This window comes from Vigna angularis, chromosome 1 (assembly GCF_016808095.1).
Source record: "Vigna angularis cultivar LongXiaoDou No.4 chromosome 1, ASM1680809v1, whole genome shotgun sequence".
In the NCBI taxonomy this organism is placed as follows: domain Eukaryota; kingdom Viridiplantae; phylum Streptophyta; class Magnoliopsida; order Fabales; family Fabaceae; genus Vigna; species Vigna angularis.
This window is the reverse complement of record NC_068970.1, coordinates 33,850,134-33,874,117: the sequence shown is the minus strand read 5'-3', so window position 1 is coordinate 33,874,117 and position 23,984 is coordinate 33,850,134. Positions and strand designations below refer to the sequence as shown.

At 38.1% G+C, this 23,984-nt stretch overlaps 1 protein-coding gene and 1 non-coding gene across 6 annotated transcripts in view; both read right to left on the bottom strand.

Annotated features, from left to right (window-relative positions):
• Positions 1-23,984, bottom strand: part of LOC108321446 (AP-1 complex subunit gamma-2) — a 64,726-nt gene that overhangs the window by 10,930 nt on the left and 29,812 nt on the right. For 4 of the 5 annotated variants that reach the window (XM_017553191.2, XM_017553192.2, XM_052873728.1 and 1 more), the window contains 8 exons: positions 17,622-17,712; positions 17,354-17,517; positions 16,816-16,870; positions 16,308-16,430; positions 16,120-16,215; positions 9,609-9,736; positions 8,326-8,430; positions 7,984-8,219 (listed from right to left, as the gene is read on the bottom strand). In XM_017553191.2, the coding sequence (XP_017408680.1) occupies positions 7,984-8,219; positions 8,326-8,430; positions 9,609-9,736; positions 16,120-16,215; positions 16,308-16,430; positions 16,816-16,870; positions 17,354-17,517; positions 17,622-17,712 (998 nt within the window). The remainder of the gene's footprint in view (positions 1-7,983; positions 8,220-8,325; positions 8,431-9,608; positions 9,737-16,119; positions 16,216-16,307; positions 16,431-16,815; positions 16,871-17,353; positions 17,518-17,621; positions 17,713-23,984) is intronic. The other variant, XM_017553193.2, reaches the window with a different exon arrangement.
• On the bottom strand, positions 14,077-14,182 carry LOC128195132 (small nucleolar RNA R71). The gene has a single exon (XR_008246704.1). It is a non-coding gene; the product is annotated as a small nucleolar RNA R71 (small nucleolar RNA).

Sequence of the window (23,984 nt, the reverse complement as noted above, 5' to 3'; positions counted from 1 at the left end):
AAACACAAAACTGAAATATCTTTAACCCCCTCCACAAACTCAAGGTGGGTGAGATCCACCACGAGCTTGGATCTGAGAAAAGTAAAATACTTTGAAAAATGAGTTGCTTGGCAATCACTCTTTCTCAAACAAAGAAAATATCAAGTTCCATGTGCTTTGTCTTGCCATGCAGAATGGGATTATGAGAAAGTTTAACAATACTAAGATCGTCACAATAAACATTTGGAGCACAATCAGCGATAGCAAGTTCACTAAGTAACATTTGAATCCAAAGAAATTAAGTGATGGCAAAGGTAAGACTTCAACATTTTGCTTTTGTACTAGATCAAGCAAAAACTATTTGTTTGTAAGATCACAATTGTTGGAGATCGCACATGTCTAGAGATGAGGTCAAATTACAATATATAAGTGAGTGTAAACCTCATCTTACAAGTTGATTTTGTAAGATTGAGTTAGGGTTAAAATCTACTTAAAAAAATATGAAACTAAAGAAGGACCAAGATATAATGCTCTAGAAGTGGATTGACGATCATCTACATCAACATGCCAGTCTGCATCACAAAATGTTTTAACCATTATAGGTTGATTAGGAAGAGCAGGAATAATTTGGATACCATAATAAAAGTGTTTCCTTTAAATATCTTAATATTCATTTTACATTAGTTCAATGAAGTTAGAGAGGGGTTGACATAAACACACAAACTTTGTCAACAGATAACCATATTTTTGGTCAACTGATACTGAGATATTGAATATAAGCACCACAGATCTACAAAAAGATGGATTAGATAATAACCAAAACCTTGTTTAGAGAGTTTACAGCCTGAAATCATTGGAGGAGAAATAGACTTAGCCTCAAGTATGTTAGTCTTGGCAAGACGGTGCTGAACATATTTAGTTTGAAACATAAGACAAACCCATTGGATTGAGTTGAACTTCTATACCAAGAAAGTATATGTGATAATGATATTATCATCATACTGATGAGACATGTTTTGTGCACACATTTATATCTTTATTGTACAGTGAAAACACTTTAAATATGTTCGCAGCGAAAACACAAAAATATATAACTGATATGTTGGCAGAGAGACAAGAAATATTAGGTGCAGACCCACATCAACTTCAATGGATGCTAATCACAAGCTACGTAAGAATGAAGAGGAACCAACGATTGAAAAAAAGATGTACCAGAGACTGGTTGGAAAACTAATATATCTAGCACACACCATGCCAGACATTGCTTATTCCAGTTCATGAACCGAAGGAATCTCATCTTCAAGCTGCTTACAAGATTCTGCATTACTTGAAGGGCAATCCCGGAAAGGGAGTTCTATTAAAAAAGAATGAAAGACTTAATCTTGAAGCCTACACTGACAGAGACTATGTTGGTTCCCTTGTTGATACAAGACCAACAACTGAATATTGTACTTTCCTAGGTGGAAACCTAGTGACATGGAGGACTAAAAAACAGAACGTGGTGGGTAGATCATCAGCTGCATTAAGGAATGAGTGAGTTATTATGGATAAAAATTATCTTAAATGACTTGAAGATTAATTTTGAGAGTCCCATGAAGCTAGACTGTGACATTAAGTCTACAATAGACATTGCACATAATCCCATCCAGCATGACAGGACAAAACACGTTGAAATAAATAGACACTTTATCAAAGAAAAAATAGAAGAAGGTCTAATACAAAAGGTCTAATACGCATGTCATACATTCTGTTAGAATAATTACTGTTACATATCATCATTAAGGCTTGTCTGCTAGACCATTAATGAGTCGTACCTAGTTCTGTACCTAGAGGTCTAGTGCAGACTCTTGATGTTCCATGTACTCTTGTGTTTTCAATATATATAGAAGATAATGAGAGGGGGATCTGTTAAGCCCTCAAGAATATATTTTATCAGTTTTAATCTCAAGTTGGTATTAGAGCATTGCTCTGGTTTCTGTCCTAGGTTGTCCACCAACATTGTCATTGTTGTTCGCATCTGTCCGATGCCCTTTGCCGTTGTCTGCGGTTGTCTTGTCACTATCTGCAGCTGTCAACTGCAGTTTGAAGCTCTTCAACTTGGTTCTCTGCCATCTTGCATCTGTCCGCTGCCGTCCGCCGTCACTGTTCCGTCCAGCGACCACTGGATCTGGTTCGTCTCTTCACGCGACAACCACCCCCACCGGTGCTGGAGTCTGATTCTCCTCCATGCTCTGCCACGCACAGCTTCTTTGTGCGCTGCGAACAGGCGCATACTGTTCACGCGTCGCCCTCTGCCCGTCGGAAAGTCACCGTGACACCTCCATAGTTGTCGCCCAAGCCTCCTCTCTCTGTTCTGACCCTCAAAACCTTAAGAAAACCCCCCTTGAAGCTCCCCTTGAAGAAAACCCTAAGAAACCCTCCCTTGAAGCTCCCCTTGAAGAAAACCCTAAGAAACCCTCTAGGGTTCTCTGGTTCTTCACTGTCTCGCTTTTCCTTCTCCTATTTTTATCAAGAATGGCGTCTGGAAGTGTTCTTTCTTTCTTTGGAAGTCCCTCAATTACTTCCGAAAAGTTAAATGGAAAGAATTATCTGTCTTGGTCTGCTTCCGTGGAAATGTGGTTCCTCGGTCAAGGACATTATGACCACCTTGAGAAGGATGGAAGCCAAGTACCTTCTGAAAAAGCTGAACAATGGAAACAAGCAGATTTCCAATTGTGTGCCCTATTGTGGCAATCTATGGAACCCCGACTTTTGATATCTCTTAGAGCCTTCAAAACATGTCACTCTTTTTGGAAGAAAGCTCAAAGCATTTATGCTAATGATATTCAACGTCTCTATGATACAACAAACAAGGTTTCATGTCTCAAAATGACAGACCATGATATGGTCTCCTTCATGACTGAAGCCCAAGCAGCTGTGGAAGAGTTGAGAATGTTCTTGGAAGTGGAATCTTCGGAAGACATCAAGAAGAAGCTTGACAAGTATTATATGGTGATGATCCTCCGTGCTTTACATCCATATTTGAATCATATCAGAGATCAACTTCTGACAAGTCATGAGGTCCCTTCCTTGGAAGCCTTGACCACACGTCTTCTTCGTGTTCCAGTGCCTCAATCTCAGGAAGCTCATGAAACAATGGAACCATCTGTCATGGTTGCTACACGAGAAAGAGGAGGACGTGGCACTAGAGGAGGAGGACGTGGAGGTCGGGGACGTCCACAGTGCACTTACTGTAATAGGGTGGGTCACATCCAAGAAAAATGCTACTCCTTGCATGGTTTTCCTTCAAAAACAGCCAATATCTCTAAGGCTGAAACTCCCACTTCCAACACCAAGTTCACTTAGGAAGAGTATCAAGAGTATCTGCGATTAAAGTCTAACAGCTTGGCACAATCATCTCAATCCCCAAGTACATCCACAACTTGCATTTCTCAATCCATGGAAGGTCAAAATTCATGGGTAATTGAATCGGGTGCTTCTGATCACATCTCTGGTAATACCTCATTGTTCTCAACCCTTTCCCTCCAAGAAAAACCCCATTCCATTACCCTTGCAAATGGCTTTAAAACTTGTTCAAAGGGAGTCGGTCAAGTCTCCCTGTCTCCCTCTCTAACTCTGAAATCTGTTCTTTTTGTCCCTAACTCTCCATTGAATTTAATTTCCTTAAGTCAGTTAACCAAAATGTTACATTGTTCAATAACTTTTGATTCAAAATCTTTTGTTATACAGGAGTGTGGCTCAGGGAGACAAATTGGAGAAGGATATGAAGCTGGAGGTTTATACCATTTTGGATCTCGTCCACAGGTATCCTGTGTTGCAGCTCTTCCCCCTAAAGTGTTACATGACCGATTTGGCCATCCTCACTTGTCAAAGTTAAAAAAGATGTGTCCTGAACTTAGTGGTCTTCAGACTTTAGAATGTGAGTCTTGTCAACTAGAAAAACATGTTAGATCTGTCTTTCCTAAAAGGTCTCAATCAATGTGTAATTCTAGTTTTTCTATTATTCATTCTGATGTCTGGGGACCTAGTCGCGTCTCTTCTTTTGGTTTTAGGTATTTTGTTACATTTATTGATGAGTATTCTAGATGTACTTGGGTTTATCTAATGAAAGATCGCTCTGAATTGTTACCCATCTTCACATCCTTTTTGAATGAAATCCAGAACCAATTTGGTCAAGTAATTAAAATCTTAAGAAGTGATAATGCTAAAGAGTATTTCTCATCCACTTTTTCTGCAATCCTTAGCTCCCATGGTATTTTGCATCAGTCCACTTGTCCTCATACACCCCAACAAAATGGTATAGCCGAAAGAAAAAATCGACACTTGGTTGAAACTGCTCGTACCCTTTTGCTTGGTGCCCATATTCCTATTCATCACTGGGGGATGCCATCTTAACTGCATGTTTTCTTATTAATAGGATGCCTTCCTCCTCTCTCAATAACAAAGTCCCTTTCTCCATTCTCTTTCCCAATGATCCTCTCTTTCACACCCCTCCTCGAGTCTTTGGTTGTGTTTGTTTTGTTCACGACATGTCTCCGGGGCTAGACAAGCTCTCCGCTCGTGCGATCAAATGTGTCTTTTTGGGCTATTCTCTGCTTCAAAAAGGGTACCGGTGTTACTCTCCTGAAACCAAGAAGTACTACATGTCTGCCAATGTTACATTCTTTGAACATACACCTTTCTTCTCTCCATCTGTTCAAGATGTTCCTATCCTCCAACAGGTCCTTCCTCTTCCAGTGGTTGAGTCCAATATCTCCAATTTCTCAGTCAATCCAAGCCATGCTCAAGGTCCTCCCGAACCTTCCTCTCCACATATTGATATCTTCCGACACAGTACCCCGATGGCTAGTCCTCTTCCAGAAAATGGTGGATCTCCTCCTTCAGATTCTTCTTCCTCACCGCCTCCTGCCACGCCTCCTGGTGAAGATGATTCTGGTTGGCCCATTGCTCTCAGAAAAGGTACTCGTTCCACTCGAAACACTCATCCCATTTATAACTTTCTTAGCTATCACAGATTGTCGCCCTCCTTCTATTCCCTTTTATCCTCAGTGTCGTCTGTGGTTATACCCAAAAATGTGAAAGGAGTACTTGATCATCCTAGATGGCGACAAGCCATGATTGTTGAAATGCAGGCTCTTGACCACAGTAATACTTGGGAGCTTGTGCCATTTCCCCCGGGCAAAAAGGCTCTTGGTTGTCGATGGGTATATGCAATTAAAGTCGGCCCTAATGGTGAAATTGATAGGCTAAAAGCCCGACTAGTTGCAAAAGGGTTACACTCAGGTTTATGGCCTTGATTATTGTGACACCTTTTCTCCCGTGGCCAAGATGACTACCATTCGTCTTTTCTTCGCAATGGCAGCAATTCGTCATTGGCCACTTCATCAATTGGATATCAAAAATGTCTTTCTCCATGGTGATCTTGAGGAAGAAGTTTATATGGAGCAACCTCCTGGGTTTGGTGCTTAGGGGGAGTCTGGTATGGTTTGCAAATTGCACCGATCTCTATATGGGCTCAAGCAATCACCACGTGCTTGGTTTGCAAAATTCAGCTCCATTGTTCAAAAATTTGAACTAAAACGCAGTGAAGCAGATCATTCAGTCTTTTATTATCATTCGTCTCTCGGGAAATGTGTTTACTTAATAGTATATGTTGATGATATAGTCGTTACAGGAAATGATACTGCTGGAATATCTCAATTGAAGGAGTACTTGTGTAGACATTTCCAAACCAAGGATCTTGGAAGCCTCAAATACTTCTTAGGCATTGAAGTAGCTCAGTCAAAAGATAGAGTTGTAATCTCCCAAAGGAAGTATGCTCTGGATATTTTGCAAGAAACAGGCATGATTGATTGTAGACCGGTTGACAGTCCTATGGACCCAAATCAAAAATTAACAACAAAAGAAGGTGAGTTATTCTCCGACCCAGAGAGATATAGGAGGCTAGTTGGAAAACTAATCTATCTCACTATTACAAGGCCGGATCTATCTTTTGCAGTTAGAGTGGTTAGTCAGTTCATGCAAACTCCATATGTTGGCCATTGGAATGCTATCATTTGCATTCTAAGGTATGTGAAAAAGGCTCCCGGGCAAGGGCTATTATATGAAGAAAAAGGAAGCCTTCATGTATCAGGATATTGTGATGCCGATTGGGCAGGTTCTCCTATTGATAGACGATCTACTACTGGATATTGTGTTTTCCTTGGAGGAAACATTATCTCATGGAAAAGTAAGAAACAGAATGTAGTGGCTCGATCAACAGCTGAAGCTAAATATAGGGCAATGGCATCACTAACATGTGAACTTATATGGGTGAAGCAGTTCCTTCAAGAGCTTAGCTTCTGTGACATCCAGAGTATGAAGATGTATTGTGATAACCAAGCTGCTCTTCACATTGCATCAAATCCAGTGTTTCACAAGAGAACTAAACATATAGAAATTGATTGTCATTTTGTTCGGAAAAAGTTATTATCAAAAGAAATATGTACTGAGTTTGTTGGATCAAATGACCAACTCGCAGATGTGTTGACTAAGTTATTAAGGGGACTTCGGATTGAGTTTATTTGTTCCAAGCTTGGTACATACAATCTGTATGCTCCAGCTTGAGGGGGAGTGTTAGAATAATTATTGTTATATATCATCATTAAGGCTTGTCTGCTAGACCATTAATGAGTCGTACCTAGTTCTGTACCTAGAGAACTAGTGCAGACTCTTGATGTTCCATGTACTCTTGTGTTTTCAATATATATAGAAGATAATGAGAGGGAATTGTTAAGCCCTCAAGAATATATTTTATCAGTTTTAATCTCAAGTCATTCCTTCCCGGGAGCAGGTAGCCGATGTGCTAAAGAAAGATCTAAATAGCTCAATCTTCTTCATAAGCAAGTGGGAATGACAAATATCTATTCCTCAGATTGAGCTTGAGGGAGGAGGGGTCAGAATATGTGGAAATATTATATATTTATTGTACAATATAGTATTTTTTGAAATCCCTAAAATTAAGTGATCGGAATTAGGAATTATTTAGCATATTTGCTCCAGATTTCGGATCTTTATTTCAGGAAATTTATTTCCTTAATTAGGATATTTATTCCTTCTTAAATACCTATGCATTATTCCTCAAATAATCAAGGAAAATTATTCCACAATATAGTTCTCTGCCTACCTCGTTTTGTAACAGGAGTTGGTGGTGGAACAAAACTACAAAACCACCATCAGGAGCAGCATTATGGGTTTGCAAAGTATCACCTGAGTAGCTACAAACGGCAAAGAGAAAGGAGGTATAACATTTTCTAAAGGCATGGATCACTGTGCTCTTGATATGATATTTAACGAGAAATTTGATACTAAAAAGAAAATGTGCATGCTAGAAAGAGTTGCAACTCTGTTACAAAAACCTATATATAGATTGAAGAATTATAACGGTTACGAAGGAAAAAACAGTAAAGTAAGTTTATAATTCACAGTAAACAGAAAAGAGAAATATCTCTAACATTGGGTACAATTTATATATTTGGACAACTTTGCTTAAGTTCAATTGGTTTTAAGATGAAATCTAACATAACATTAGTTCTTTTGGCTTTCGTAGAGCCAAGATTTTTGGCAGTGTGTCTTTCCAGTTCTTTGACTTCTTTAACAGGAAAGGAATGCCAGAGTTTTCAAGGGAGCCTTTTCACCTATAGATGACGATTGGGACAGGTATTTTATATATCCTTTAATCAGCTGCTCATGGTCGCTATAGGGATGTTACTTACAAACTGATTGGCATGTCCTGTTATGTGACAAATATCTTAGGTTTTAGGTGTCTTGTCATCTTTCTGCATTCTTCTGCTCCTCCAAAAGATTTTTTCTATCTAAGAAAATTGTCAAACCCGTATTGATAAAAAAATAGAGCTACTTACCTTTTATTTATGGAATAATAAACAATGACGGCAATTATTAGGTACAAACACTTCATTTATAGAAGCATTATGATAATTTATAAGATACACCACAAACACTAACCAGACTGCTGAGCTGCCAATGAAATATTGACACCAAGAAGGTCATGAAGAAGATCACCACCTGAAGAGCTTGGTATAGGAGCATCATCTGAATTTATATCAAGGAGATCTACAATAGGAGCCACAGCTTTGGCTACTCCATTAGTAGGTGTTGAAGCTGCATCTGGCAAAGATCCAGCCCTCCTAGCAATGAAAGTAGCCTCATCCAGAACTGGCATCCTCTCTACAAGTGTAGACCTGCACGATGATAAATATTTTCCCTATATGGGTTTCCACTTAAGGGTATAGTAGCAATTTAAGCTTTTGAAATAATATATTATACGTACAAATTGCTTAACCTCACCTAATATTTTGATGCTTTGCCATAATCAAATTGAATTCTATGGATCTTTGCTGCAATTCTAACACAAAGTTCCCTTTGTACTGAACCACTATTTCCCTGATTCTCCTACATATTGAATGGGAACGCTTTCGCGTCAAATGTATAAATACAAGCAAGATTTGAGCTTATTATAGGAACATATGTATTTGATGTGTAGGGGTGAAGATACATGGATGAAAAAGAACCATGTTTTGTTAGAGATGAAAACACAGGCATATGGGATCTGATCAGGCCATAAGTGTTACTATTTTGAGCTAGATCTGCTCGGTTATACTAAAATATAATATAGCATTCATCAAAAGTAAAGGCAGGAAAAAAGTAAAGTAAATTACACTCCCCTCCCTTGAGAGAACAAGTATCTATGCCATTGTTCACATCTCTTATAATTGAAATACGCAGTTTAGTTCATTTACCTTATAACCAAAAAATAATATTACTTACAAGATTTTAAAATATTTTTTAACTACATTATAATAAAAAATTAATTTAAAAGTTATCGTTTGTTCGCACGATGTCCTAACATTGTTTCCTATCTACACATCAACATTGTTTCTCTTTCCTAAGGCGCTGCAAGCAAAGTAAACACTTTGGAATGACAAAAATGTCTAACTAAATTAGCTGTTAGTACATTGGAGAAAGAATTTAGCACCAGAAATATATTATAAAAACAAAAATAATTTAGTAGCATACATTTTTGTGAAAAAAGTGCGAAACGTACTAACCAATGATTTTCTGATCAAAAGAATATTCTTTGATAGAAACTATTATATATTTTACAGAAGAAAACTGTTGAAAACCGTGATGTACGTTTCGTCTATTAAAGAAGAAAATTATATATCTTAAAATAAGAAAAACGAAAAATGTACCATAAAAAATCTTAAGGTAGGAGATTGTAAAAGATATTTAGGTCATAAAATTGTTTCTAAGGAAAAGTTTCAAAATAGAGTGAAGTGTAATATATTAGGTGTAATAACTTGCATCTCTTAGGAGATGGTCGGGTTAAAAAGGATATTTTAGTAATAAACTCTTTTAATGGAAATTAATGAAACATTAACAAGTTTAAAATAATATCATATAACCAAATATGTTAGGGGAGGGAAGTGTGTATTTAACATAGGGAACGACAATATAATACTCGCATGTCTTACTTAGGAGAAAAAAGTGCAATTTACTCAAAGAAAATTTCCATTTTAAGGTATAATGTAATAGATATGTATAACCAAATCAACAGAGGAAAATCATACTCCGAAAAGGAAGGAAACCGTGAAGATAGCTTCAATAGGGCAACCAAAGTCATTGCTTTTGTGGTAATATCCAATGAGTGCCGTTTTAAAGCAATCTCTACAACATGTACAACATCTGACTCAGTCACCTGCTTGCATGAAACAAATGAAGAATGAAAAAAAGAACAGTAATATTAGAATGTAATGAAAGATAAATTCTCTAGAATTTTCAAGGTGCTACAATATACATTACAGACAGAGCGTTTGATAGGTTCAAGGGAAATATTTATATTAGGAGAAATAAAAGGGACAGACAGTTATAACTGTCTATGGATAGGTTTTATTGTCTCACAATTTTATAAAGTATGTGTAGGCAGTTGTTTTTAGCAGTTTTTCATTGTTTTTTTGTACATTCTGAAAAGAATAGGAAGAGTGGAGAGTCTGGTTTTCTCGAATAACCAAAAATTGTATGTGTTGGGTTTCTCCACATTGGAGGAAAGTTGGTATGTTGTTGGAATAAAGATCTGCAGTTTCTAAAACATCTCATTATAGGTATGAAAACCTATCATTGGTATTCAGAGCCTCATTCCTGGTGAAGTGGGGTGATAGACACCAAACAATAACTGAATATCAAAAGTTGTATTATTCAGAGTATTATGTAGTAGAAAAGATGATTGAGCTGAAAGCTCTACAACGACAAGGAAACCCCAGAGTACTAGACTCCTCTAGAGGATTACTCTCCTCCTAACCAACTCACAACCTCCTACTCCAGTGCCCCCTCCACACTCTCACTTCTCTCTCCTATAACAAAATTTCCCCATCCCTGGATTTTTGACACGTCATTCCCCATCCTAACTAACTTCTCACTATTTCTTTTCCTAACCCCACTTTCTTTCTTTATACATAAACATTCTATATTTTGGGCCTATCTTCTATAAATTTTCCCTGCTGAGTAACAGGCCATGTGCACTTCCCACCTTATGAACCTTATTAGGAGTCCTATCATTACTCCCTTATGCAACAACAGCCTTGTCCTCAAGGCTAAAAGAAGGAAATTGACTCAGCAGTAGCACCTCATCTTCCCAAGTTGTCTCCTTCTCTGTTATTCCCTTCCACTCCACCAACCATTGTTTGATGATGTTATCTTCCTCCTCAAGAGTCAACTTTTTTGGTAAAGTTAGTTCTACTGTATGGTTTTTAATAGCCTTTCTTAGTTGGGAAAAAACTAAATGTACTTTGGCTGATTTCGACAACTGCACCTTATAAGACACTTCTCCAATTTCTACAACTACTAAAAAAAACCATAATACCGAGCTGCCCACTTCTGATTAATAAGTCGAGCCATGATTAGGTGTCTATGTGGTCGCAATTTGATAAACACCCACTCTCCCACCTCCAACTACATGAATCAATGTTTTTTGTCTATAAATGTCTTCATTTACGGTTGAACTCAAATCAAGTGATATTTCAATTGTCGAATGGCTTCATCTTTATCAACCAAGTTAGCGGCTACAACTTCCACACGCTTTTCTCCTTGTGTAAAGCGCACTAATACAAAACATTGTAAATAAGCTTCGAAACATCGGCTTACCACTTCTATTTGACCATCGGTCTCAGGATGATAAGAAGAACTCATTTTCAGAGTTGCTTCCTCTAACCGAAATAATTCAATTTCCTTAGCAAGCAATTCAGCAATTTTCCTTGCAGTTTTAGGATGTTTCAGCAAAATAAATTGGCCATATTTAGACAACCAATCCACCACTACAAATATTGCTTGAAACCCTTTCAGTTTTGGTAAAGCCGTAATGAAGTCTAAAGAAATGTCTTCCCAAATTCTATCTGGAATAGGCAAGGGCTGAAGTAATGCTGTTGAAGACATGGCTTCATATTTTTTTAATTTCTAACCTGGTAGTTCTAGATATTTGTCTTGCCAAAGGAAACTTAGAGTCATCTCTTCCCAATCAAAAGTAACCTTCCCAAATCTCCGCAACCAAAAAACTCCCAAAATCATGTCTATGTCTTCCAACTCCAACACATATGGCTCCACCGTAGTAGAGAATTCTCCTAGTTGAACATCCAACTTCTCACATTTCCCCGCAGTAGACACCCTGTGCCCATATCCTAGACGTACCCCAATCAGTTTTCTTTTGTTCACTTTCAACTCCAAAGCAGCCACTACATGAGGAGAGATAAAATTGTTACTAGCCCCACTATCAATCAGCACTCCCAGGGTTACTCCATTGAGACGACTTTACGCGCAGAGTGAAGGGCGTTCCGACCATCCCACAACACTTCAACCTCTGCGAACAGCTCCATAGAACAACACTCCAAGGTACGGTCATCTTCCTCTTCTCGCATCCCACTCTCGATAACCTCCCCCGCTTCGTTTATTGTTTCGTCGTCAGCTAACGCCACCATTCTTAGTTGCCGCTCTGTACAACGATGCAAGGGGTGGTCTTTTTCACCCCATCTAAAACTAAGCCCCTGAGCTTTCCTGTTCATCAATTCAGAGTAAGGCAAATGCTTCGTGCCGCGATTCCGATCGGCAGTCGAAGAACGATCACCGGAAACGCAACTGCTTTGTTGTGTCACTGATAAGTGCAAAAAAAGTAGTTAATTTTCATATGGAATTTGAGCACTTATGTTTTGAATTGAGTATATTTGTATCAATTTTTCCCAATCTAAGAAAGATGAAATGTAATCACATGTTTCTGAGTTATTGAGTAAAAGGAAATCATTTGATCCCTAGTTTGTATACATTTCAGGTAAACTAAGAGAGAAGAGCAAATTCTGCAACATTTCGCCCAAGCTAGAATGATTTCACTTAAGCTAGATTTGTCCAGGAAGCCATTACCTTAAAAGTCATTCTCGCTTAAGCGAGAATGATTATCTTCTCTAAGAAGTTTCTTCTCGCTTAAGCGAGAATAATTTAGCTTAAGCGAGAATTCGGGCAGTTTATATACTTACGAAGCTGAAAGAAAAGAGGGGGGGGGGGGGGGGGGGGGGGGGGGGGGGGGGGACGGAGAAAGAAGTTACCCAAAGAGTTTTTCTTCCACTTCAGCTGTAGGATCTTCTTCTTCATCTCTTAGAATGTCAATCGCCACCATGAGTGGCTGATCTCTTCTCTTGGGATTGAATGTAATCGATTCGAACTCGGATGTAATCTGGTGATATTTATATATAGCATTTTTGTTTTTATTCAACATTGGTATTTTTGTTCTGCTCTTAATGCTTGATTCTACCTGAACAATAGTTTCATGAATGTCGATTTTAGACTTAACTGGAAAGTATTTCTAAAACTCTGATCTGAGCAAGAATACTTGATATTCTGTGATGCTAGGGATAGATTTCAGTTTATCAATTGCTTATAACACTTGAATATAATGATGGACAGTTTGTTGGATATGTGAGGAATCAATATTCAAGGAAATGCTCTTATGAATTTTATATGCGAGGAATCGATATAAATGACTTTAGTGTGTTGCATCAATGTTGGTAATTTCAGTTGCTATATGTTTGTATTCATCCAGATTGCAGATGAGTGAGATAGATGAATTCAATCCCAACTTCTCATATTAATCTTCATTAAGTTATTTGTTGTTGTTATTTTACTTTCACGCAACGTAGTTTTATTTATCAACATCCATCATGAATCAAATTGAACATCCTTGTATATATACTGTTTGAGATAACAATTTATCTATTTAATCGAAACTGTTCCTCGTGGGTTCGACACTCTTACTTAAAAAATCATTATACTACAGTTGACTATTGGTATGCTTGCCAAAACTTTAACAAGTATTTTTGGCGCCGTTGCCGGGGAATGGTTTTCTTTTGAATCTTTAAAGTTATCTCATCCAGCTTTGTGAATATATTTCTTTTTTTATTTAGTTTATTTAGTTTTCTCTTTTGTACTAATCCTTTCTTGAGCTGTTTTGATTTATGTTCTTAAGAGGTCAGGTTTCTAAAGATCAATTAGCATTTGACCCAGAGATAGAAAAAACCGCTCGAAGAAGTAGAGGCAAAAACAAGAAGAAGCAAGGAAAAACAAAGGAAAAATCTTCCAATACTTCCATCACACATTTGGAAACAGAAAATATGGCGGAAGAAGGAACAACCCCACCTAGAAGAACATTGGGAGACTATGTTGTGCAACAAGGGCCAAGATATTTTTCTAGCATAGTAATACCGCCCACCACAAAAACATTGGAGATGAAGCCAGCTTTCCTTAGCCTAATCAGTTCTCATCAATTCACTGGAATGGATAATGAAGATCCACACATTCATCTTTCTACATTTTATGAATTGATAGGAACTATGGGATTTGAAGAAGGAGATCTTGACCATGTATATATGCGTTTGTTTCCTTTTTCTTTGATAGGTAGAGCAAAGGAATGGCTTAAATCACATCCAAACCAAAGTCTGAACAAGTGGAGTGATGTAGAAGTTAAATTCTTGAATAGATTATTTCCACCTTCTCGTTACATTAAGGCAAAAGCTGAGATTTCTACTTTTAGGCAAGGACCAGATGAGCCATTCTGTGAAGCTTGGGAACGATTTAATTCTTTGTTGAGGAGATGCCCAAATCATGGGTTTGAAGATATTGCTCAACTAAATATTTTCTGCAATGGTCTGAGGCCAGATACAAAAATGATATTAGATGCAGCAGTTGGAGGAACAATGATGTCTGTAGATGCAGAGCAAGCAACAAGAATCATTGAGGCATTAGCATCTACAAACCATCAAGCTCAGCATAATAGACAAACAATTCAACGAAATTCTGACTCAGCAGATGGAAGCATTAACCAAACAGATGGGTAACTTACCTGAGCAGTTAAAAGCAATACAATCTTCTCCTAGTCAACAACCCATTAGATGTAACTTCTGTGGAGGTGACCATCCCAGTGGTCATTGTTCATATCAAAGTAGCCCACAAGAAGGAGAAGTTCAATATGTGAGTAATCAAGGAAGATCAGGGAATTTCTCTAACAACAATAACTTTTCACAGGGGTGGAGAAACAATCAAAGTCAAAATTTTGGATGGAAACAAGATGTTGGTCCTTCAAATAGACAACCTCCTTATCAACATCAACAACAAAATCCTTCTGTGTATGAAAGAACAACCAAATTAGAGGATACTCTAGAAAAATTCATGCAAGCCTCTATGACCAATCAGAAAAATACAGAAGCTTCAATCAGAAATCTTGAAACACAGGTTGGACAGTTGGCTAAACAACTATCAGATCAACAGACAGGTCATTTTTCAGCCAACACCCAAACTAATCCCAAGGAGCATTGCAATTCAATTACTACCCTGAGTGGAAAAATTGTGGGAAGAGGGATTGAAGACAATCTAGTTGTGGAGGAGGAAGTTTTGGAGAAAAAAGAAAATGAGAAAGAGAAAAATGAGTGTGAGGAAGAGAAAGAGAAAAATAAAAGTGAGTATGTGAATAAAGGAGAAGAAAATAAAAGTCAAGAAAAAGAGAAAAAGCAAAAAGAGAAGGAAATTATGAAACATCTTCCTTATCCGAAAATCCCTTCAAATAGAGATAAGGAGAGACAATTGGCTCGATTCAAGCAAATATTCAACCAGCTGGAGATCACCATACCCTTGACCGAAGCACTACAACAAATTCCCACCTATTCGAAGTATATGAAGCAAATCCTCAGCAAGAAAAACCGTTCGGCTCCAGCTCTGCACCGCCTTCCACCGTTCGGCTTGCTTCCCTTTGCCTCCTACCGTTCGGCTCCCCTGCCTTCTATCCTATCACCCAGTATCCTGACAAATATTGACAAATGTACACCATGCGCCGTGCTCTGGTGAAGCTGTTAGGAAGTTATAGGTATACGAGAGGAGGAATAAAAGAGGAGGGAATTCAAGGCGGGAAAAGAGGTTAGTTAGTTAGTAGAGAGAGAGTATAAATAAAAACAGAATAGGTTGAGGAGGGGATCATGTGATATTTCTTTGGGTTATAGACTGGACATCTTTTCCATTGGAGGAAAGTTGGCTTCCTTGGGGTGCATACTTGTATTTTTCTATACTTTACAGAATCAATAATACATATACATTTTACTTTCATTACTGTTGTTTGAGAGTTGAGGTGAGAAGAGAGTGTAGATCAGGTTACTTGAACAAAGTAACCTAACAGAAGCCCACTAGCCTCCAAAGATAAATAGGGTCATCAGAACCTCCTGAGCACATTCTAAGTGGTGTGATGTCTCACTTGGCTGTAGATTCAACTCTTTTGTTCTTTTGTCAAAAAGGTTCTCTTTGTTAAGTCTCTGTTTCATGATTTTTTTTTCAATTTCTTGTATGAAAGCCTATAAGGAGGAACTTGAGATATCCTCAGTAAGCATCTACACATTCATTCCAGCAGATTTTATTTTCTTTTTTAGAGAACATGCTTGTTACAAATAGAGGAGTTGCGAATGTAATTAGCATGACTGTAATTAATAAAATATTCCTTTATTCCCTCTCACCATTCAAGTTAAATATTATGTACAACATTTCAAGAAGAAACCATTTACTCACCCTTATGGGATCTTCTACATCAAGCATTCCATCATTGTTGATTAAGAATTCACCATACTCTCCAATGCACCACACTGCAACGCGAACAAGAGTTTCCTGATGAAAGATATTAAACAATGAAATTAAATCAATTGCAGTAAAAGAAAATCAAAAGCATAAACAGAGTTTGTGAAAGCAGAAAAGAGCACCTGTTCAGCTGACCTCTGAAATGCCTTGTATAATGCTCTTACTGTATATCCATGAAGTTCAGAAGCATTACTTATCACAACAATTAAGGCATGCCATACTTCATCTTTCACATAGTTCCCAGCCTACTAGTATAGCATAAAGATCACAATTTGCATTCGATGTGTAACTGAATAAAATGACTTAATATGAACACTACAGGTATCAAAATAGAAATCACAACACAATACATCAAATTTATGTAGTTGTACAAATACATGAAATCAGTAGTCCATAATTGTCCTTGTGCAAACATTAAATGTTAAAAAACCCATGTGGAAAAATACATAACAAGCTGTCACAGCAATCATTTTCCCATTGATTGCAGCATGCTAATTAGCGATAAGAAAAAAACTGAACCATCCTAAAGAAAAAAAAATACTAATTAATACCATAATAAACTAGAATAGATCAATTTTTTCCACAAGGAGATGTTAATTCACCGCAAAAGTTTGTTTCTTATATTCATACCTCAGACAGAACCTTGAGCATCTGATCAATGTACCAAATCTTCTCTGAGGAATACCTGAAGAACAAATAAGTACATACTAATAAACCAAATACTTTTACAGATGTGGGGCAAATGACTCTAGTTAAAACTTCTAAACTGAGGAAGGCCAATATATATGATGCCTATGTGAAATCTGGCACATTGCTCTTTTTTAGAAAAAAGAAAGGAAAAGGATAAAACTGCACAAAAACTGCAAGGTCTGATGAGATGCTTAATACAGTTAGTGTTACCCAGAAAAAAAGTTTATGATGTTTCTAATAATAATCAATAATTAACAATGATAAAACCTGTTCCACAAAACAAACCATCTTAAAATAATATGTCATGAATGTGGCAAAAAATAATTTCATGACAACAAATAAATATTAAAACACCCAATTATAATACACAGGCAATTCTAGCTTGCTAACCCACAAAAAAGCACACAAAGAATACAAATGATAAAAATAATACAAGTTCACTCAAGAAGGAATACCATTGTGAACCTATATGACTCACTTTGAAACTATTGAACAAATTTTTTCAGTAAGGTCTACCCTGAAATCTGGATCACTGACTTCCAGATAGTCTACTAGCTCCTTTGTTAAGGCCTTCACATTAGTTTCATTCACCAGAATACAAACAAGTTCAAGGGCTCTTCTCCGAATTGAAACATCAGAATCCTAAACCAAAAAGTCAATTCACTACCATATCATATTGCAAAAGAAAGCTAAATTTCACCATTAAATAAGAAATAGGGTGAAAAATATGCTCAATTAATAAATACCTTTATACATTCCAGAATTGTTGCTCGATGCCTCTGCACTGCCTGAACATCCGCAGTGACAACCTTCATCAACATGTTTAATCCCACGTATCTGAAGGGATAAGTTTGAAGATTCCAATTCACTTCAATATTGAATACAACAAGAAAAAGTAAAAAATTACAAAGTTCTTTAAAGAATAATGGAGGGAATAAATATAAAGCCTAGAGAATCAATGAATACCATTAATACAACTGAATACCAATTATGTCAAAACAGTACATTGAAAGATACGTTTGATCTTAGTAAGTTGGAAAATATGTATAGGTAATAATTAGGTATATTCCCCATGATTAGTCATTATTAGGTTTCCTTATACTATACTTTAAATGATTATAATTAATGGATTTACTTTTGTAATTAAACACACAATTCACAACAGCAGAGAAATCCTTTATGGTATCATAGAGATAGGTTTCCTTTTCCCTTCGCAACACTATTCACACGACCACTGTGAGCCTTTATTCAACCCTTTCAGCCCTCCTTTCTTCAACAAGCACACACCACCAAAGTTGGTGTCCTCCTCAGATCAGTGCATGACATTATTTTCTGATATTAAAGTTTGGGGAGGAGAGAGAGAGAAGAAAAGACAAATTTGTATTGATTATTTCTATCTAATGAAAAACAAGGGTTCTCTTTATATAGAGAAAGAAAAGAAACAAAGTTTTAAAAAATAGTTGATAAAACTCCGATAACAAAAATTATATCAAACTTACTACAACACCAATAATTCCCCCCACAAACCCAAGGTGGGTGAAGATTAACAGGAAGGGCCACCACATTGAGTTTGCCCGAATAAACAGAAAAGGCATAGGAGAGAGGTTTGGAAAGAACCTCAGTGGGCTGAAATATATTGAACACGGACACTTGGAAAGAACATTTTCAAAAACAAAGATAAGATCAATTTCCATATGATTGGATCTGGCATGAAGAACAAAATTAAGAGTTGAAAATAAGACTGATTTATTATTCTCAATCATAAAAAATATATTCAAATACTCTATTTGTAATAATCTAATTCTCCTAAAAAGGGGAATACGGAAACTAGGAAAGTAAAATAAAGGGAAATAGGGAAACTAGGAAAGTAAAATAAAATAAAAGATTATATATCTATTTCCTCTAATTAGGAAGATTCTAAAGATATTATCTCAAATTACAACACTCCCCCTCAAGTTGGATCATACAAGATTGTATGAACCAAGCTTGGAATAGACAAACCCAATCAGAGATAATGTCAATAAACCAAATTGCACACACAAAAAAATGTAGCCCAAGAGACTCCTCAGCATCATATGGAGAATAATGGACAACAATGGACAACCGTGAACTTGTACCATGAAACTTCAACTTGGACAGCAATGGACAAGAGAGATTTCCATTAACAATGGATGATGACTTGCAGCAACAAACTGCAAGAATGGATGAAGGCTTGTAGTGGTGAATCGCAACAAATTGCAGGGACTAGATTGCCAACAATAGTGGCGAACAACAACAAAGCTTCAAGAACTTGATTTCCATGAGTAACATATGGGAGGCCTTCAAAGTCTAACAGTAATGAACCTTTAGGGACTTAACTGCCCTAACAACAACAAACCTTTAGAGACTTAACTGCCCTAACAACAACGAACCTTCAAGGACTTAATTGTCCTGAACAGCAACAAACCTTCAGGGACTTAAATGCCCTGAACAGCAACAAACCATCAGGGACTTAACTGCCCTGAACAGCAACAAACCTGCACGAACTGAACTTCCTTGCAGCGGCTAACAGCAACAATCATGTAGGGACTTAACCACCCTACAGCGGCTGAAACAACAACAAACCTGCAGGGTCTACACTACCCTACAGTGGCTGAAACTTTTCTTCCCCTCACGATTGAACACAGAACGTGAAGGTGGAAGAACGGGTGAAAACCGATCCGTACGAGGGACAAATCTGAATCCCATAACTTCGAAAGAGTCAATTCAGCGGGCGGTCTCAAAGAACAACTCTCAGTGAGTTGTTATAATAAAGCATGGGCAGAAACCAAAAACACCAAAGATTGGGACTTATGATAGCATCAAAAAGCCAAAGACAGGTTGGAGGTCCAAAGTTCTATGCTGGACTACTCCTAAATGGTGATACTACTTGAGATTGAAAAGAAATAATTCTTGAGGGCTTGATTAATCCCTCTCATAATCTTCTATTTATAAAAATAAATTGATACAAGAGTACATGATAATTAGGGTAACCTTAGACACAATATAATCATGATTGGGTAACCTAGACACAATATAATCATGATAAATAGGATAATCCTAAACACAATATAATCATGATAAATAGGATAATCCTAAACACAATATAATCATGATAAATAGGGTAACCTTGACATAATATAATCATGATAAATAGGGTAAATATTCTAACACTCCCCCTCAAGCTGGAGCATACAAATTGTATGTGTCATGCTTGGAATAAATAAACTCAGTCCAACAAAATCAACTTGTCTAAAATGTTGAGGCAATAGACGTGGTAACTCTGGCTTCGAATAAGATGTACATATGCTTCAGACCATCAAGAGAGAATGTCTATAAACCAAATTGGACTCACAAACCAGCATAACCAAAGAGACTCCTCATAAGCTTATGGAGAATAATATTGGACAACCAGGAAACTTCATCTAGCACCATGAACCTTCAAGTAGGATGACTTTGACAAAGTTGATTTCCATCAAAAGTGAATGATGAGTGGTAGACAACGATAAACTGCAGAGACTGGATTGCCATCAAGTAAGGATGGGGCCTGCATGGCTAAAAGCGACAAAAATGCAGGGACTGCCATCACTAACTGATGAGGCCTGTAGTGGCGGGAAGCGACAAAACTACAGGGAGTGCCATCTTTGACTAATTGGGGCCTGTAGTGGTTGAAAGCAGGGACTGTCATCTCTGACTAGTTGGGGCCTCTGACTAGTGGCTGGAAACATACTCCCCCTCACTGCAGGGACTAAATTGTCATTACTGACTGATGGGGCCTGCAGGGACTAAATTGCCATCACTGACTGATGGAGCCTGCAGGGACTAAATTGCCATCACTGACTGATGGAGCCTGTAGTGGCTGGAAACATACTCCCCCTTAGTGCAGGGACTAAATTGCCATTACTGACTGATGGGACCTGCAGGACTAAATTGCCATCACTGACTGATGGAGCCTGCAGGGACTAAATTGTCATCACTATCTAACGAGGTGATGGCTGGAAGCGACAAAACTGCAGGGACTGCCATCACTGACTGATGGGGCATGCAGTGGCTGGAAACATATTGCAATGGCTGAAAACATACTCCCCCTCACGACAAACGACGGAAATGACGATGCGTCGATGACAAATCATGAAGGTGGAAGATCATAATGGTCTCCTTTATTCATCAAAGGATCCAAAAAACAGATCTGACAAGGGACTGGTGAAATTGTTTGACTAAGATTCTGAATCTTGCCAGAAATAGACTCCCCCTCATGCAATGAGGAACCTCAAATTTATGACTTTGGTGTTGAAATTCCTTGGTGTTAACCAGCTAATAGCACTGACTCTCCTTGAGACTTGTAAATAAATGACACAAGCCATCAGGAACATCATAGTTGCTACAATATGCAAAGCTAAACACACATTATGAAAAAGGCTAAGGAACAATGCTGAAACAAAGATTTTCTTTTTCTTTTGGTCCAGCAAGACGAACAGTAGTGGCGCGATATGATTCTAACATTGGGAAGATGACTTGTGACAAACACGCGCCGGAAGCTGATCGGAGAGAAATTGTTCGTGACGGTGCGTGTGGAGGAGAATGAGGCAGCAACCACCAAGGATGGGTCACGCTTCTTGAGGCGACAAAACCCCTAACTTTGCTGGAGAAAACGTGACGGCAACGGGGGACGTCAGACAGATGTGGCGCACGTGGCGACGCTTGGATGAGAACTAGCCCTCGACACCAGCGGGATTGGTTGTCGATCAAGGAGGCGATCCAGATCCACTTGGTTGTCGAACTACATACTGAGGCAGCGGATGGTGGCAGATGACGGTGGGAAACAGCTAAAAAAAAGGCATTGGAAATATCTGAGATTATTAGGAGAGTGAGACTACTCATCGAGGTATTTCAGAAAAGATGAAATTTTTAAGGCCGCCGGTGGCGGCGCTGGCCACCAGCAGCAACAAAGACAGAGTAGGAAGAGACTCAGACAACCTGCTCTGATACCAACTTGAGATTGAAAAGAAATAATTCTTGAGGGCTTGATTGATCCCTCTCATAATCTTCTATTTTAAAAATAAATTGATACAAGACTACATGATAATTAGGGTAACCTTAGACACAATATAATCATGATAGGGTAACCTAGACATAATATAATCATGATAAATAGGGTAACCTAGACACAATATAATCATGATAAATAGGATAATCCTAAATACAATATAATCATGATAAATAGGGTAACCCTAGACATAATATAATCATGATAAATAGGGTAAATATTCTAACAATACTAAACACTGTATCACAAGAAGTACGGGCTAAACTCTAGCCCAAGAAGAAAGTTCTCTGCAGGGGCCGAAAATTACTTCCCCTCATGGCAAACAACGGAAATGACGGCTGATGCCCTTCACGAGACATCTTGACCAAAGAAAATGCGACAGCATATTGAGGCAGCGGCGACAAACTGTAGAGGTTACAACAACTAAATGCAGCGACAACAGCATTAAAGCACCTGCCAACAAGGCTGATGAATTGTTGACTGGAACATCACAGAAATAGACTCCCCTTCATGCCACAGGCCAACGGGGACATTACACTTGCAAGAGAGAATCACATAATTGTAACCAGATGGTGAAGACAGGCTTGGCCACAGGTGCCGGTACATTCGGCGGCACAAACGGCGGAGACGTCGGCAAGAAGCACCAATCAGTGTTGCACAATGGAAGTATGAGAAATAAAGAAGATTGGGAGAAAATATCCCTTATGTGTTTAGACTACACATAGGGTAGTTTATTTATATTGTAAGATATGGGCCAATGCCCTTAATACAGAATAGACTAAGCCCAAATAACAGAAACACACATCTTAACATCTAACACTCCCCCTCAAGTTGGAGCATATAAATCATATGTTCCAAGCTTGTTACAAAGATAATCAATTCTAGGTCCTCGTAAGGACTTAGTGAATATGTCTGCCAACTGGTTGCTTGAGTTAACAAACTCAGTCTTGATATCTCCGGATATGATTTTTTCTCGAATGAAATGACAATCAACTTCAATGTGTTTGGTTCTCTCATGGAAGACAGGATTAGAGCTAATATGGAGAGCAGCTTGATTATCACATATAAGTATCATGTGAGTGACATCTCCAAATTTCAATTCACTAAGCAATTGTTTAAGCCACACAAGCTCGCAAGTAGCTGATGCCATAGCTCTATATTCTGCTTCTGCACTCGACCTTGCCACAACACTTTGCTTCTTACTTTTCCAAGATATCAAGTTGCTACCAATAGAGACACAATATCCAGAAGTAGACCTCCTATCAGAAGGGGAACCAGCCCAATCAGCATCTGAATAGCAAACGATCTTTGTATCGTTGTTAGGGCCATATAGCAAACCTTTTCCAGGTGATCTTTTAATATACTTCAGTATACGAACAACTGCATCCCAATGGTCTTCACATGGGGAGTTTAGAAATTGACTCACCACACTAACTACGAAGGAAATGTCAGGACGTGTAACAGTAAGATAGTTTAATTTACCAACTAGTCTTCTGTATCGTTCAGGATCTGAGAAAGGCTCCCCCTGATTTGGTAGGAGTTTGATGTTAGGGTCCATAGGTGTCTCAACAGATTTACAGTTCATTAACCCTGTTTCCTCCAAGATGTCTAACGCATACTTCCTCTGAGATATGACAATACCATCATTGGATTGTGCTACTTCAATACCCAAAAAGTACCGGAGTTTGCCAAGATCTTTGGTTTGAAAATGATGACAAAGGTGTTGTTTCATCTGAGAGATGCCAAGATAGTCGCTTCCTGTGAGAACAATATCATCGACATACACTATTAAATAGATACATCCAGCACTCGAGTGGCGATAGAACACTGAATGATCCGCTTCACTGCGAGACATACCAAATTGTTGAACAACGCAACTGAATTTACCAAACCAGGCCCGAGGAGACTGTTTTAGGCCATACAAGGATTTGCGAAGACGACATACCAATCCAGATGACTCCCCCTGAGCAACAAAGCCAGGCGGTTGCTCCATATAAATTTCTTCCTGCAAATCACCATTGAGAAAAGCATTTTTGACATCAAG